General features: G+C 50.6%; 1 protein-coding gene across 8 annotated transcripts in view; it reads left to right on the plus strand.

The window, feature by feature from the left end:
* The window catches only part of LOC126547124 (TOX high mobility group box family member 4-B-like), a 764,451-nt gene that overhangs the window by 662,245 nt on the left and 84,148 nt on the right, over positions 1–18,058 (plus strand). For all 8 annotated transcript variants that reach the window (XR_008608964.2, XM_050194994.3, XM_055062672.2 and 5 more), the window contains one exon: positions 2,164–2,244. Coding sequence is in view for 7 of the 8 variants with exons in the window: in XM_050194994.3 (XP_050050951.1) it covers positions 2,164–2,244 (81 nt within the window). In the remaining variant the exon portion in view is untranslated. The remainder of the gene's footprint in view (positions 1–2,163; positions 2,245–18,058) is intronic.

The following is an 18,058-nucleotide window of genomic DNA, read 5'->3' on the forward strand; positions in this document are numbered from 1 at the left end:
TGTTCCCCTGTTCAGCGCTTTGTTGTTGCTGCGAAACAAGCTCCTTCGCCGCGCGGCAACTCTTCAGGCACTGAATCGGGCCCCGATGCCCTTCTCGGAGAGGGGCTTCATTGTCCCGTTCCATATCGGACCGGGTTTCCTCGGCGGCGCAGTTTCTCCGCCGCCGCGCTTCATGAAGCGCATGTTTTTGTCCGCCGTGGGAAATACGACTCCTTTTGACCCACCTAATGCGTGCGTCTTTCGCAAGTAAGGCAGGGCACCGGGGACGCTGGCGCCTTCCCGTATACGTCGCTGGGCACCTGTCATTCTCCAATTGCATGACCTCGTGGTTGCTAATGCTCCGACAGTGATAAACCGGCAGCTGGATCGTGCGGCTCTAAGACTGTTTTGAATGTTCCAGGCCGCTCTCGGATGTCTCGCGAGCTATGTGCAGCCACTTGAAAGCTAGCCGGCAATTTCTAGAAACATATGCTATGATGATTTTGATGACGCGCGAGAGGTTCTACAGTAACTGAAGTAGCGTATTTTTATTAATCTAGAAGGGGAAAGAATCATCTTGTCACGCTTCGTATCGTATATGCTGAGTGTTTCAGCGAACGCTTTCAAAAAAATTCTTTTTTAAATTGCCTGTGACAGATAGCACAATTCTAGTACATGAGCTGGTTTACTCGAAGAGGCGGACATTGCTTGCACACACAAAAAGAAGATGCACAATCGCCTAATTAACAAAAATTCACTAATCAAGTTTGTAACCAATTACCTTGTTTACAATGCCGAGTGAAGCCACATTTGTCGATCGTCGGGAAAACTGCGTGTGGGGGGACCGGACCGCGTATTCGCAACAGTGTTTGTACGCAGTGACAGGTCGTTCCTAAGCACGAAGCGGTGGGGTTAGTCGTGTTGATATCCAATCGCACACAGCTCACACGGACGGAAAGCTTAGCGGCGGTGCGCGCGCGGGGGACACGCCGGCGAACCTGTTGCACGAGCCGTGGCGCGATGGCTGCTTGTCGGTGCGGCCATTGCGCCAGCGAAAACGAGCGCGTCTCGTTTGCGGGTGCAGCTTGCGTCGTCCTGCTCTACCGCGCGGCTCGGCCGAGAACAAAGCAAAGTCTCGGAAACAAAAGAAGCCCAGATTGATGATGTTGTCGTTCAGCCGAGCGTGTCGCTTTGGACGTGCCGTTGCTCGTTCACTCTGGCGCTTATGGCGCACAATGGGCAGCGCTGCGGCCGTAGTTTCTCCGTTCTGGCCTCGTTTCCCTCCTCGCTCTTTATGAGGATGATTATTATTTGCGGGCTCTCCTCCTTCCTTGCCCGACGAAAAGAACGGGCCGCCCTACATTTTCCGTTTTCGCGCCGACTGTTTCCTCATTTCTCGATTCCCCGGATCCTGAAATCGCGACCGCGTGCCAGTTTTTCCCGCGCTCCGTTCACGGCGCGAACACCGAGCTGCCGCCGCTCCGCACCTTCGCTAGGTCATGTTGGTGCTCCCTTGTGTCCATCTCTGCCGATCTATACGACCAAGTAGAGAAGAGCTCCATTTAAAAGCAAAGGTTGATGGTCTCGGAAAACGCCTTTCAGAGGGACGTGGAGCCGTGAAGCTGCGGAAATGGGGTTAAGCCGCGTTTTCACGCCAAATTACAAGCGTTTCCTACGTGCTTGGCGCCTGGGGTAATAGCTCCACTAATGCTTGTTTGTGATGCATCATGCACTTTCGACTGCGTCGTAGATTAACCACACAATGTGCTGTTTGTCTCACAACATGTTTTGTCAGAGGTATTAGGGTTGTAGTGGTCACTTTTGCATGAGAGTAGGAAGCTTTTGCTAAGGTTGCGAGAAGTTACTATTGACTGTTTCTTGTTAGAATTGATGCCGTGTGGGGCCTCGTTAATTGAGTATGTTTATTCTTTGAGCAACATTACGCACTGTGGTGAATGTGGGATATCGGCGGGTGACGTGGACAGGCTACTAGTGCAGCGACCCCACTGTGTCCTTAAAATTGCGTGCCGCGACGTCGTGACTCGTCAATGCTCCGCTGCTGTCCTTGTGCCGCTTTTGCGGACGCGCCCATCCGCCGGGCAGCGCGCTGATCAATCTCGATCGCCGGCCGGGACGGCATTCCGTCCTCTTAACTGGTTCGTCTTCTTTCTTTGTCTTGCGCAGGCGATGGATAACTTCGACTTGTCTCTCAACATGCAAGACCAGGGTCAAGAGAGCGCCGCCACTCAGTCATACCTGGACCAGGTGAGAAATTGCGCTTTCGCAATTCGCCCGCTTCGTTTTCGAACGCTACGTCGCGTCGCCGTCGATCGGGAGGTGGCCGATTCCTTGTACCAAGAATATCATACCCCCCCCCCCCCCCCCTTCAGTAAACCCGCGCGGGAACGCACGCACGCACGCACGCACGCACGCACCTGTCCTTCCCACGCTTGGGGCCCTCCTTGCGAGGCAGGGTACACAGCGCCGGGGAGGAAGAAAGAAACGGCCGAAAGAAGGTGACGCGAGGAAAAAGAGAAGTGGGTCGCTGACCTGAAGATAGATATGTTTTTCTCCCCCTTTCCCTCACATGGAACGCCAGACAGGCATGCCTCCGCTGCCGTGTTCCTCCTGGCGCATTGCGTCATGCTTGTGGCCCATGTTCTCGCTAAAACCCTGCTCTTTATTTCGTCTTCCTCCGTGCCGATGGAGAGGATCGGAGCACTAATGTTGTGCCTTCAAATGCGTTCGCTTTCCGCGCTGAAGCACGTCTCGGGGACTACGCGAAACCACATCGTCGCGTGTTCTTTTTGAAGGCGCGGACCTATTAGCAGCTGCGGGGTGTGTCGTCCGCGCGTCTCCGCATGATCTCAACGTGGCTTCTTTTCGTAGCTGCCTTGTCCGACAGATATTCAAGCTCGCACGTGAACCACGAGCAGGAGAGTGCATAACGGAGCAGCGTACATGTCGAGCGGCCCGTGCATGTATGCTGGCGCGTCCGCAGAATCCTTGGCGGAACCCGCCTTCCGCCGGCAGCGCCGGAGCGCGTCCTCTGCTTGCTGCTCTCGTTCGCGTAAAGCCACTAACCGGTGTATGTGCGCGCGCGCGCACGCACGCACGCATTGCAATGCCCTCCTCACGCCAAGGTAAACGGCGGACGCATTTAAAATGAAGCCTTCGCTCACGCTCTCCCCTTTGTCTTCGCAAGGCGTATGATAACACGCGTCCTTCTTTGCGGCCTTCGGAGTGGTATTAGCGCATGCTAATGTAGAGGTGCGGTGCATTGGTCTTTCCCGCCGGCCCCGCGTACTGCATTAACGTGATGCGCTACAAGAACACGCAGCTGGCTTTGTTCCATGACGAGATCGGGAAGTAAGACTGCTGACAAGTCTTCTATCCTAACTAGTTTTCAACAGCCGTTTTCAGCATTACACCGCGCGTTTTAATTGCACTTGCTTTTTCGACCCTATATGATACGGACTAGCGTTCACGCGGCTGTTATGCCACCTTTGTACTCCATTACGGGCAGCTTCGAGTAACCATGCGAAGATAACGCGCAGGTGCTTGTTGTCGGCATGGTCACTCACCTCGCCAACAAGTGGTCACCTTATCCACCTTTCTGTAGGTTCGCAAATTATTCGCAGACTGGAAGTCTTCTGTAGCTCTTCTATTACGCGGTAGAATGATCTGTTAACATTGAGTAAACGCTCGACGTATGCAAAAGCAACGGGAATTTGACGTATTTAATCGACAACTCCGGTGACTTTTTGAGGTGTACGGATCTGAAGGAAGCTTGCATCGTGCATTATCCGGGACACTTTGGTCGAGCGCACCAAATGGCACGACTGAAGCTTCTCCGATTTTTCCGCAAATTAATTTTAAGGATTGTTTTGCACACTTACGATTTGGACCCTAATACTTAATGTGCTCTGAGCACTATGTGCTTGCTGCTCGTGACACGAGCGCTCGTGTTACGTCTCTCCTCTTCGTCTTGTGTTTGATGTGCGCTCTGTAAGTAATAATGCAAATTGAGCACCGTTCACTATTTATCTCCTGACGTCAATGTTCTGGCTAAAAGTTGACATTTTATTGTAAAATAATGTTTTTTCTGTCATATTATTTCATTTTCTTATAATGTTTGTCTGTTGTCATGAACAATTGTTTGGCCCAATAACGTTTTGAACATGTTGTAGATGAGCACATTGTCCCGAGATGTCGCTGCTCGCACTCCGGTTTCCGACCTGTGCATGCTTGCTCTAACGTCACTGTCGACGTCGTGTGGAGGAGCTCCCTGTGACATAAGAGTTTCATGCAATCACCAGAGGGGACTGTGGCGCTAGTGTCTGCGGGAGCTGCAGGCAGGGCGCTTCAGCCAGCGTGAGTAGTACATGGGTTTGCCTAAACGTCGTCCTTCTGGCTTCGAACGGCTTAGTGACTTTATCAACTGATCATTTTCAAGAGAGTTCTGTGCGTTATAACTATTTAAATAAACGTTACTGTCCGTCGGCAGGATTCGAACACAGGACTTCTAGCTCAGAAGCCCGATATTGTAACTATTACGCCATGGACAAGCGGAACCACTGCAATTATCGGCGATTATGCGTGTTCGCAGAGTCTTATTGGCTTCTGCATTAGAAAAAAAAAGTGTAGATTGCTTTGAAATTAAGGCCAATGAACGCAGATATAGCAGCGTCTGAAGCCACAAGCACGAAGATCAGACAAGTCCGTCTGCTAACCATCATTCTCAATATGGCTGAACGATCGCAGTGCCAGAGTTCCCTCTAGTAATTATTGTAGGAAACTGTACGCTCTGGGCTATCCAGTCCACTTTTTGTTGTGATTCGATTGCCTATTTAAGATAGAGAGAGAGCAAATGATGAAGGAAAGGTAGGGAGGTTAACCAGGACTGAGCCCGCCTATTTAAGATAAATTCTGAACTGATATTGTCGGTTCGTCGCTGTTCGATCTCCTGTTGCCGGCCTGCGCGTGCCTGCCCTAACATCGCTATGTGTGCACGTAACGAGTAGCATCTTCCTGGGCGACGCGGTCCAGTTTCAGTTGTCGTGCTTCTTTAAGGTAAATTGTAAGTTATTATAGCGGTTGAACTATCTTACGCATGACAGGAGGCGCAGATAGATCTAGAACTACCACTTCTCTGACATAATGAAAGAATACAGAAGCTGAGGCACATTTCGCATCCTTAGGTAGTTTATTGCACAAATGAGTTAACCAGGTATAATTGTCGCTCATTTGATTTAAATGCAAGCGAATGAACCTGTCCACATTTCAGATGTGCGATATTGACGGCGGCGGCGCGACAATGTTGACCCGAAGATATGAAAAAAATTCCCGATCCATCTTTCTGCTGCTCAATACGTGCTACATAACAGTTTTTCCGAGCCCCGAGCTTTTTTCATGTTTTGTGGATTTCCTTTAAAGGCCCCCTCACCAGGTCTGGCGATTTTTAGCTGACAAGCTCAATGTATACAATGCGCGCTAACGATTGTGTCTGCTAAGTATTATGTCCCTGCGTGCCGCGGAACGAGCCTAAATTTCAAACCAAACGCCGCTCGTGCGACCACGTACATGGAAGTGCTGTGACGTCGCTCATGGTGGCACGTGACTTTGAGAATTATTCAAGGCAACAGTAGTTATTTGTTTGATGTGGTGCTTTCATAGGCGAATTAAGGTTTATAGAAATAATACAACCTACAAACCGAGTGTATGTTTTACTTCGTTCGTACTGTTTTACTTCGTACCGTAGCAACAGAGATGTTCTTCCGTTTCGTCTGCTTGTGCCCATGTCGTGCAGTGGCGCGCGCTGAGAGCGAAACTATGTCATTTTCTAACGTATTCCGGCGGGGGGATCATGCTCTGTTATCCGCTCACCTCTGCCTCAGTGTTCGCGTAGCACTGAGTTATACCGCTAGTCAGCTGTTTTCGTGCACAGCGCTGAAATTCGTGCGCTGCGCGAAACGAGACAAACGCAACAGTTCGCGCGAGAGACCGTCAACAGAAGTGCGCTGCGTAGCAAAAAAGCGAAAAAAAAAAGAGGGCGGGGTGGCGTATCCGTCACGCAAACCTCCAGCTCCGGTATGGGAGAACGTAGGAAAGGAATTTCACTTGCGGAGGCTAGACGGGGGCCAGTGGAGAGAGCGTTATGTTGTCGGTGACACTCGCCTCCTGGAATCATCGGTTCGCGGATCTGAAATATTTCCATCTCGGCTATTAATGAACCAGTTTGAAAAAAGTATTGTGGTAGAACGGTCCTTAGAGGGCACGTAACAACTTGCAGCGTATAACCAAAATGTGCTATGTGGCCTGGTCAGGGGCTCTGTAAAGCTCTGAAAAACCTTAAGTAGCACGATAGAGCAACAACAGAAAGATGGATCGGGATTTTTGTTATGGTGACCTGCAATTTTCTGATTGACATTTTTGCCCCGATTGTAATATTTGGGAAATTAATTAATTCATTCTTTCCAATTATGTAGTTGGGCAAAATACAAGAAATAGTATTACTTTCTCCAAGCCACGACAAATAACATTACCTTGGTTCTGTCCAGCTGCATGGCACTGGCATATTTTTAAGTTACGTGGGACACCATGCATGTATATCTACCGCTTTTAAAGGGACCCTGAAACGATTTTGACGATTTTCTACAAACGTACTGAGTCGTTAGAGTAGGTCCTTCTGATCATTAATTGACACATCTAAGTGCTCCGCGTAAACCGTGTAATTTATTATAAGGTTTTAAAAATGCTCATCGCTGCCGATCGCAGCACACTGCTCGGCGGAATTTTAAGCCGCCCCTACCCATATGACGGAAATCACCCATGTGACGTCAGTGGGGCGAGCTATCCGATTGGCTGACCAGGGCGCGTGATCAATAATTTTTGAAACTTTATGGTAAACAAATGATGTTCGTAATAGTTGGAATATTCGTTAACTTGTTTTTATAAAAAGAAAGTAACATAAAGAGAATGCACAAGAAATATTTTTCAGTACACTGAAGCACTTCCGGCACACAGCAAGTGTCGTCTGCTTGTGTTACAACGTGCTCCGTCTTTGACGAGAGCTCCGCCGTCAGTGACGGTCTGTCTTTTAGCGAGCGCTATGATTCGACTTTTTTGCGTTGTGGACTGCAAACGTAGCGACTGGCAATATGTCAAGCTGCGACATTGTGTCCCTCTGCAAGCCAGCAGACGAGCTAACTGGCTGCAGCGCATCGGACTGCCGCTATCCGATCGGCGCTAGGATTTGCGCGATTGCGGCCGTCACTTTACACCGGAAGATTACTAACGCAATAGCGTTTCGCGAGTCCGGTATTAGGGTAAACGCAAGCGCAAGGATGTGTCTGTCCCCTTGCGTGTCGTTTCAGGGAACGAACAGAAGCGCAAATGTGAATGGTCTGCACGGTGCAGCCACCTGGTGGCATAGAGCTCAACTACACACAGTAGCAGTAACAAAATTGATTCTTTTTTGCTGCTGGTGTAAATTTTTCGCAGGAGTGTAATCGTTAACACTTTGTTTTTGTAAATGTTTAAAATGTTTTACACTTCGTTAGAGCAATACTAGCTCTTTCTTTGGCTGGTTAAGCTCTGCGCCAACGGGTGATTGGACCGTGGAAACCGATCAGGCAGCTCACGTACGTCTACGCTAAAATTTCTTCATCAGCTTGAGTTTATGCCTCCACCGTTCCGTCGAAACTTCAGCTAGTGTGTGATTACCGGAATACCAGACACGTTCGGCGTTACGACAGAATGCTCGCAAAGCACGCTGCTTCGATAGCTCTCGCTTGGGGTCGACGGCAGAGCGGCTAGCGGAGAGGTTTCGCGAGGGCGGGCTCCAAAACAACCGGAAGTGTACGATGTGACGTCGCATCGTGCCGCAGAACCAGTGAAGGCGGAGCTTAGCCCCGATCGCTCGGCGAACGAGTTGAGGAGGAAAAGCATGGCTAGGGAGGAGGGTAACTTGTAAACGCTTGTAGCTCCGTTAATATGTAACGCTTCACTTAAATTGTGGTGCGAATGTTCTACTTAAGCTGTACCCTACGCGTCTACAAAATTTGTCCAAACCGTTTCAGGGACCCTTTAAGAAAGAAACATGATAGAAGGCAGGGGACAGTAGGAAGCTTTCCTGCTGTGTTCTTATCTCAAAGCGCTTGAAATGCTTCATGATGTCAAGTTTCCAATTGTATATCCTAACTTTCGACATTGAATACACTGCAGCGTGAATACACTGCAGTAATGTCTTATTCACTATAAGACATTACTGCTTTTCACAGTAAACAACGCCGGAGTTGCCCACACAGTCCTGCAACTTAATACTCCTTACATGATCTGTAAGATTGTGCTCACGGCGGCCGCATTTCGATGGGGGCGAAATGTGAAAACACCTGTGTACTTATATTTAGGTGCACGCAAAACCCCATAATATTTAAGATTGTGCTCCATTCTGCATTACGGGAAGCGCTAGTGTGATCAGGATCGTCAAATATTGCTTTCACGACCCAACGAACCATGTAGGGAAGAAAGCAGATTGAATTGCACGTGATCTGACATCTCCCGCTCTGAAAAAAAAAAAAAAAAAACATTTAAAAAGGAGGCTTGCTGCTCAGCGAAGTGCGTATGCTACGTAGACAGCACTATCATCGGGTGATGATAGTCAGAAATAATCATTTGAAAGCGCGAGTCGTTCACTTGTTTTAACTGGCACCGATAAGCGGCGAGAATTGCTGTTCATGTTTGCTCTAGAATAGCGAGAGAGAATTTTATTTTGATGGGGCACGGAGAGGGGTGGATCCCCGTGGTGGGTAGCGCCTTCAGTCCAGGGCCCCAGCGGCGGTGGCAGCACTTTCAGCTCTTGTAAGATTCGGCGGACGGTCCTACCGCTGTCGACCAGATGTAGGAGTCGTCGGACTATCTCGCCGCTGCCACCATTTGAAGGAGATGAAGGTCGTAGACAGGAACTCGGTGAACAGGATTTATTTACATATTAACAGTTTAAGCAGGATACATTGGCAGACTAGCGCGACTCCCATATGGAGCCCGCAAAACTAACATACAGCAAACAGTTTACGAGCACGCAGCTCACTAGTACATTTCTAGTATGACAGAGCACTCAGCTCCCGACAACGAACACGACACGAGCACTCCCTAGCAGCCGGCAAACGCTGCTTATAAGCTCTCCGCTTGACGTCATAGTTCGACGTCATCGTTCGGCGGGGACGGAGCAGGAATGGTCGGGAAGGTTCGTCCAAGCATTGTAAACTTGCCGCCGCCCCGCACTAAGGCTCCGGAGTCAACGACCGAGGGCTTCGTAGAACTGTGCTCCGTCTGGTGTGGCGCGGCGGAGTACCACATTCCTGAACTGACCGCGCGCCACGTGGCTGCCGGTCATCCGCAGTTCTCGGTACCGCCCAGCTTTCAGTGCCGACGTCAGAGGGCTTCGTAGAACTGCTTTGTCCCGGGTGGCTCGGCCAAGTACCAATTTCTGGAGTTGATCGCGCGCCACGTGGCTGCCGGCCGTCCGCAGTTCTCGGAAGGGCGCCCCGACTGGTGGGCTTGGAACACGTGCAGCGGGCTGAAAGCTGGCACGTTGCCACCCCGTACGGCCATTCTTAACACTCTGGCATCAGCTTTCGTTGGTCCTCCAATGCCGAGTTGGTCAGCACCATATCCTAATGCTCGTGCGTTGCTTTCGGTTGGGGGAGTTATTAAAGTTTTTTTGGCAGGCCCTTGTGGTATGGTGTAGGGTAGCTTGCTTTCTACAGAAAGGACGAAGGACAAACGTCGCGCTGTGAGGCAAAGCGGTGTTAGGAGATGTTCTAGGGTGCCTCTGGTTGGCCGATACACGTGCGCTCTCGCGGTGGACTGGTGGCTGGGTGTCAGACGGTGGTGACTGCCAAGCGAGGACAAGCGACATGAAGCGCCGGCTTCCTTGCTCGGAGCACGAACGCCAGCCGCCGTGAGCATGCGAGGTGGCGGCGGCTTGAAGGCTGTTGACACGCCGCGGAGAAAAAGCGATCTCGTGTCGAGCCCAAGTGGCACTCGAACATGACAGGGAATTCACTTTCCAATAATAAGCGCATCGTGTTGTTCTTTTCGTTTCTTCCCCCCCCCCCCCTCTCGGCAACGGCGATGTTCTGTTCACAAAAGCGAAGCAAGAACAGTTTGGGCGGTAGCTGATGGAAGAAAAACAAGGAGGCCCACGGGGGCGTCCTCAGCCGGCTGTGCGTCGGCTGCTGCGGCGTATTTCGGCGGTGGTTTCGTTCGACACCTCGTTCTTTCTTTGTTTTCCTTCTTTTTTTCCCTTTCCTTCTTTCTTTCTCTCTTTCATTTTGCCCCCTCTGCGTTCGAGTTGTTTTCTGGTCTTGATTAGTCAAGATGTGCGATCAAAGCCGCGCCGTCCTCCCCGGCTTCTGGAGCCGAAGTCGCCGTGCTTTTCGTTCGCAACGACTTTTTGCCATTGGCTGGCCGCGTTGTCTAATAACATGTTCTCTATCACGATTGGTCGCCGCCTGTTATTTGGGACCGCTCTAGCGTACGAACTGGCTTTGAATACAGGCTTTTGTCTCTTATTTATCGCTTGAGGTTTGTCGGTTTCTAGCATAATTTGACATGGCTGAATGTTTAGACGAGTCAAGTCGCGTTAGAGTCGCCATCTTCACGTCATCAAAATATGTTTGTGGTCAGCGAGTGACACATATACCTTTGTGTCCAGTTATGGCCTATGCCGACCGAGTTGTTATTTTATGACATGACATGTTTTATACATGACATGTATGAAAAATGTGCTACTTTAAGAGACTAATCGACTGGAATATTCAGTGCAGATAAGACAACGCTGCAGACTGTGAACCAGCACTGAGCAGCTTGAAAATCGTTGGCTCTGCAGGGTCACATTGCTGCGAGAAACAGGACGTGGGTAAAAGAGAAAAAAAAGTTCATGAAAGAGGAAGCTGAGACTACAGTTTTCATTTCATTTTAAACACGGGGATGACGGCTGTGGTGCTCATGTCTGTGTTTTTAATATATATATATGCTTCTAGCGACGGTGGGATCCGCGCTCCTATTTAGTTTGAGTGATAACTCTACGACACGTGAAAGCGAAAAGTGCAACAAAGCGAAAGACCACCTCTGCCGATGCGAGCTATCGAATCTTGCCATCGGGACAGCCATTTCGTAAGAGCAGGTACTTTGCGAAAATGGCACGCTGACTTCTTTGGTATGTCTGGGACGAAGAGGAGGACGAAGGAGGGATGGGAGGAAGAAAAACGCAGCCGCAAAATCCGGCCAGGCGAGGAGGGTTGAGAGACCGGCAGAGCTGCGTAGGGCGAGAGGGGATGGGGGGGGGGGGCGCAGCTCCGCGGCCTCTTGGGAAAAGAAGAAACTGGTCCCCGGCTTGTTCTCATCACGGCGCCGAAGGTTTGTATGTGTGCTTCTTTTGTTTTGCCTTGTCATTGTCAGAATTGCGGCACATCAGTCTCCGCCACGTACGGCTGTCTGGCGTCGCTCGCATCGCATTGTTCGTAATGCCGAGAATGAGCTGCCGCCTGTCGCTCGTCCGTTGTAGCCGCGCTGCTTCCCAGCAGGATGTCGCTGGGAAACCTGCGCGACTCGCCGGAAAAGTTTTGAGGACTTTGAATTGCCTCCAGAATTCACTCGCGTGGCCGGTTGGCCTCGTTTGCGTTTTCGACCCAACGTATAAAAAATAGAGAGAGAGAGAGAGAGAATGAAACACGTTTCAACGTCTTCAGGATCACTTGTCGAGTCGGCTAGTGTTGTGCGCCTATCCCCACGGTTTTTACTCTCTTAAAGAAGAAGGAACGAAAACGAAATTAAGACACATCTGCTACTTGTTCAATATTGCATGCGAGAAAGTACCTGCTATAAAGTTGAATGTTCAGGCGATTGATGCCGGACGTGACCTTCCGGTTTTGTTAGTGGTTAAATGTAATAGACTCGAGCGAATGGCTACCCCGCAGAACGTTCGCTTCTGAGCCGCCAGGCAAATTTCAGTCGGCTGATGAAGAATGTACAGTACACGTGATTTCCGTGATTGCGTCAGTACGTGGGAGTTCGATGCTTTCGCAGTGCTCGTTGATAGCGGCGAAATGCGAGAACGCTTGCATGCTGTCAGAATACGGTCGACCTAGATAAACCCGGTGAGGCCAAACTGCGGCATTTATTCGAAAGCCTGGAGATGTTTGTTACGATGCATCATCTAACAATTTTGTGTTGTGGAAATATCGATGGTAGCACGCAGGCGTAGCAAGTAGCATTTGGGCAGGAGAGTCTCGCGTACAAATGCCAAATGCAATCTCTCCTTTTCATAAGTCGTCTCCTTCGGCTGCTTTGTTCATGTCTTCTCCGTCTTTCGTGACCACGTAACCGATCATTAACATCGGTTGGCTTTTGTTCTAAGTGTGCTTAAACCGGGCACCCACCATCAGCGATATTTAACGGCTGCAGAAGGGCGCGTGTTGGTCACGACTGACATTTCCTAAACGCCTTGTGCAGACAGACATGGCTGAAATAATGCTGACCCAAACAAGAGGCTATTGCGTCACTAGAGGGGGAGGCCTCTTTCATTTCTTTTGTGCGCGAGTCCCCGGCAGCGCTGTTGTTGCAGTTGGCGAAACGGCGTGTGCTCGCGCTGTCCTTGACATAGCAGGCGTGAGTTACGTCAAAAGGAAAAGGCTTGAACAGTTGGAGCATGACGACTTCATGGCCGCGCGGCGTATTGTATAGCAAGTCAGGAATGAATGCGTTTAATCACGAGGGAGCAAAACCGAGGCGAGGACGCTCGGAGGTCATGAAGCCCGCTCACAGAGCCGCCTGCGAGTGACCGAAAAATGACTCTTCTTTGGTCACTCTGCGACGGACGTCCGCCGTTTCACTGGGCATGACTGATCGCCACAGGTACGCTTGTGCTCGGATGAGGCTGATTGCGAATAAGGGATATATGTAGTAAATTAATGTCTGCCTATGACTCAACAGGAAAAAAAGAAAAACGTTTAGTTCCTTCAGCTTTTCCTTTCTTTCTTTATTTCATTTTTCTTTAATAGTTGTATTAACCTTGCGGCTATGCCAATAGTAGAATGCCAAGAAAGCTGACGCAGGCCGTGACATACTATATACAGGTTTTTTTTTTTAGCTCCATCAAATTTTTTAAAGATTGCCAATGGCAGATAGCACAATTCTAACCCTTGATCTAGACTGCTAGGTGAGGCGGCCATTACTTCTACGAGAAATCAAAATGACCACTCGAATAATTAACAAAATTATGCTAATTAAATTTTAAATTATTTACTTTTTACGCCACACACTCCAATCTACGAATTATAGCCGCTGCGTTTGCACGGCGCATCCACTTGGAACGAATTCTCTGGACAGCACCAGTTCCGAGATATTAATTTTCGAATTGTCCGATGAAATGCATCGGTCTTTCCAGTTACTTTTTTAAGAAACCGCTGTTTTATGCATTGAATAACAAATGTAGCTGGAACACGATTGCATTTCGACGGAAACTTCGAAAATTAAAATCTCGGAATTGGTGCTGTTCAGAGAATTCGTTTCAATGGATACGCCGTGCGAACTCAGCGGCTACATATAGTTCGTAGCTTGAAATATGTGGCGTAGAGTAATTATTACAAGGTTAATTAGCGTAATTACGTTAATTATTCAATTGAGCATTTTGATTTATCTAGAAATAATGGCCACCTCATCGAGTAATTTAGATCGAGGGTTAGAATTGTGCTATCTGCCATAGGCAATCTTTGAAAATTTTGTGCAACTAAAAAAAGAGCTTTTATATGCGGGTGGAAGCGTATGGAAACTGAGGAACTCGTGGAAAATTCAAAAGAGTATTTCATAAACTCGTGGAACCTTTGGACGTGATGAATGATTTCTCGCTAAGCGTTGGCTCAGGTGAGCGATAAAAAAGAAATTCACCGACGATTACGATACTGCCTAATGCGAAATTTGAACGCAGCTGTGTTCGTGTTTTCATGTCGCGATATATTGGCTGGCGCAGACAATCTGTCTTGTGCGGCACTTTGCAAACGGAGCGAAGCGTGGCGCGTCTATCTCGCCAATCTGGAGATTGCGAGAGGCAGCGTGTGCGTGGCCCGTGGGTTCGAATCACAGCACCCTCTGCAGACAAACCTCCCAGATGGTGCGCGCTACTCTGGCGCCATCTCGTAGCCATCGTCGCCGCATTACGCTTTTCTTCTCACGCTTTCGCCATACCCTCCTCCTCTGCTTCCGGCCTCGTGGTTCAGCTGCACACTCCTCTTCCGCTTTCCTCCTTGCGTAATTCATCCCCCGCCGCACTCCGCGATCGCCCTTCCATTCTTCGCTGTGCGCGTTCGCTCGGTTACGCCGGCGCTCACCTAGGAACGGGCGCCTAAGAACTGCGCTCTAAAAAGCGATCAGCAGTCAAAAACGTCTGTATTTGCGGATGGACAGCACGATCTCTGTAAACCTAAATTTCCGGTTCATACGTGTCAAAACCACGTTTATGAAGCAAGCAGCAGTGCATGGGCCATTGACATATATATATATATGTGTGTGTGTGTGTGTGTGTGTGTGTGTGTGTGTGTGTGTGTGTGTGTGTGTGTAATCGAGCGCACTGTTGTCTCCTTTTTCTCCTGCTCACATTCCACCGCCATGCATTTCACTGGTTAGCTTAGTTCTGTTCGCACGTGGGCGCTTCTCTGAAGTAACGTTGGACCCCTCCCCCCCTCCCCCCCATTGACGTGTAAACAGTACTGGTAGTGAAAATTTCTGGGCGCGTTGCCGGTGGCAGAAAGCAAACGCCCACTCTTTGCATTAGCGCTTGGATGTTTTGCCTCTCCCTATTTCGCTGCAGTTGTGGAACTTGCCGCACACGCGGGCGTTTTTGAGGAGTACTGGACGCAAGCGGGCTTAGCATTCTCAACGTGTAGCTTCAACGACACGGCACATGTACAGAACCAAACCTCGGCTAGTGTTATTTTGTACGCAGGGCGGATCGTCGTCATCGCCACCAGTTCGGGGTCTGCTTTTTCTAAAATGTTCTCGCGCTCCAGTGAAAATGAGAGAAGCGGTTTCGCTCTTGAATGTAACTCAAATCGAATTGCTCAGCCCGACCGCAGTGCGCGCAAGCATTACGCTGTCGCTCAGTTTTCGCGCTTCGAGGTGCTTGCCCGTGCACTGAAAGGCGCAGTGTTTTTCGTTGCACCGGACCATCCCTGGCTCCGTGTGCCGCTCTCCCCGGTGAGGTGTTGTTGCTGCGCCGTCGCAAAACGGGAGCAGCGACCGACGCACTGAGTGTGCTGGATGGGCACCGTGGATGATGGCGGGCCCACCACCCAGCGCTCTCGCGCAAGAGTGTGCTGTTCGTTCCGCATCCCCGCACCGCATGTTCTTCATCTTGTGGCTGGCTTGCCTTGGGCCGCTCCGTTCCGCTCCCCTTACACTTTGCGTGCGCCCGTTAGTGCGCGAGCTAGAGAAGGTGCTGGAGATGACGAATCGTCCATGCGGGAATATGTAATGCTGCTCGTGCGCTCCGAGAAACTCCCCGCGTTTGAATTAAATGGACGGACGCGAATGTAAATTATGCCTCTTACGACGCGTCTGCCGATGGTGCTTATTTCCTCTGTAGCCGTTTCGACAGGGCAAGGAACGGCCGACTGAATAGGCCTCCGCGGACACTGAACGCGCGAGCTTTCTATAGAATGTCTTTCGAGAGGGGAGACCGATAGGCGGCGTCGAGGTGTGCAGCAGCACCCGTTTCGAGCTCCGCAATATCCATGTTTTTCGCTGGTTACAGTTCCAGTAACCAACCGAAATTGTGTATCATCCGAACCGTGAACGTCTACGGAACCCAGGGACACCATCCTCTTGGACCTAGGCCCGTTTCCGGCGGCTCCACAATTTCAAGAAGCTACCAGGTACGCGGCGTCGGAGCTAGCATGCATCAGAGCTAAGGCGCGGCGGCGGCCGCCGCGTCGCGTCGGTGCAGCGTCTGACACAAGACACCGACGCATATGGCGTCTCAAATCGCTTCTGTTGCGGCGGGCGCCTCAAATGGCGTGCCGTCCCAACCGAAACCCAGTACGGAGGAAGACGGCATGGATTTTTCCGAAGCTTTAACTCCTCGTAAAGATGAAACTAATACAACGCTTCTCACGGACGCTGAGGACCTGCGGCGGTTTACGAGAGAACCCGACGAAGAGGGATGGCAGACGGTGCTAACGCTCCGCCAAAAACGGCAACAAGCGAAGGAACGCCTGCAGGCAAAACGGAACGACCCTTCGCAGAAGGAACAGAACTCGCCCCCCATCCGCCGACGCAAGGTGCGACGGAACAAGTTACCACCACTGCCGCGGGATGACTTCAAGATCATTCTCCGCCCGCACCAAGGACTCCCGTTGAAAACTCTAACCAGTCCGATGCTCGCAGAAGCAGTGATCGCGGCCTGCCACAACAAAGTAAAGGGTGAGCATTTTATACTGCGCATAAAACAGGGATCAAACATCGCAATAGTCTCAACGTCTGAGGAAGAGACAGCTAATCTCCTACGCAAGATCACAGCTCTCACAGTCAATGGCAAGACGCACGCGTTCAATGCGTACGCTGCTACAGGAGAAGGCGCCGTCAGAGGTGTCATTCATGGACTGCCGCCGCACACGCCCGGAGAGACAATCAAGGCAAACCTCCGAGTCCGTACCCAGGGCATCGAGATAATCCAGGCAAGAATGCTAGGGGACTCGAAGAGCGCAGTCATCACATTCCTCGGCACGGTCCTACCGCGGTTCGTCTACTATTGCGGTGGGGAAATGGCGTGTCATCCATACCGCAACTCGGTGCAGGTTTGCAAGATTTGTCACAGCGTCGGCCACCGCACGGACGTTTGCCCGCAACCGGACACAAAAGTGTGTGGAATCTGTGGGGCGCTCGAGCCCGAAGACGGACACGAGTGCTCACCGCGATGTGCCGCTTGCGGGGGGCAGCACCTCACCGGCGACCGAAGCTGCAAAAAACGCCTGAAGCAAACACGACCACAAGGCCGGCCGAGAAGCGGAGCGCACAAAGCTGCTCAACAACACCGACCCCGGTGGTTTGCAACAGAAGACGAAGAATTGGAGCTCAGTGACTTTCCGGAGCTCCCTCAACGTCAAGAGGGGACCCCCTCCAAATTCAGACAAGAAGGAACATCGAGATCCAGATCGAGATCGCGTACCAGGCGGCGGAGTCGTCAGAGATCTAGGTCAACATCCTTGGCACGCAATGTCAAGCCTCTAGCCCCCAAACAGGAGAGGGCTCCGCAGGCTAAACATCAGAAGGTGGCCATCGCCTCACAACAGGTAAGCTGGGCGCGAATAGTGTCTCCCACTGCCGATCCAGTAACTCAGAGTCCAGCCTATCAAAAAATCTTAGAGGAGAACAGAATCTTAAAGGACAGCCTTGCAGAAATTCGAAGGGAGCTAGCTGATTTGAAACAAAGGAATGAGCCCCGCACGAACAAAGCCAAGCCAGGAGAAACCAAGAACGCGGACACACAGGTGACAGGAAAAGACGATAAACTGGATACCATATCCCGACAAATCCAACTTCTTTTCGCAGAGCTGTACAAGCTCAAACGACAGATAGAGGACTCCTCTTCTCATGCCACGAAAGAGGGACCGCACAAACGAAAATGTGCCAGCCCGGGAGCTCCTGCACGCAGACCTAAAGAGAGAGAGCTGACCGACAGCGAAAGTACTATAGATGGCTAATCGCCACACGAGAGTAGCCGAAAACCTCGAGGTCTGGCAGTGGAACTGCAGGACTCTTAGAACTAAACACGCAGCACTTTTGAGTTTTATAGATGCGACGCCTGTTCCCCCGGATATAATATGCATACAAGAACCAGGCAAGAACATACCGAACCTCAGAGGATACAAGATGCACACGCACCCTGACCATCCTCAGATAGCAGCACTGGCACGGGCGGACATAGCGGTGAGCGTGGACTACGTCCCTAACTGCGGTGTCCAACATCAGGTTCTCACGGTATGGCCATGTAGACGCTGCAAGCCAAAAACAGTTATTG

The sequence above is a fragment of the Dermacentor andersoni genome, chromosome 1 (assembly GCF_023375885.2).
Source record: "Dermacentor andersoni chromosome 1, qqDerAnde1_hic_scaffold, whole genome shotgun sequence".
Taxonomy (NCBI): domain Eukaryota; kingdom Metazoa; phylum Arthropoda; class Arachnida; order Ixodida; family Ixodidae; genus Dermacentor; species Dermacentor andersoni.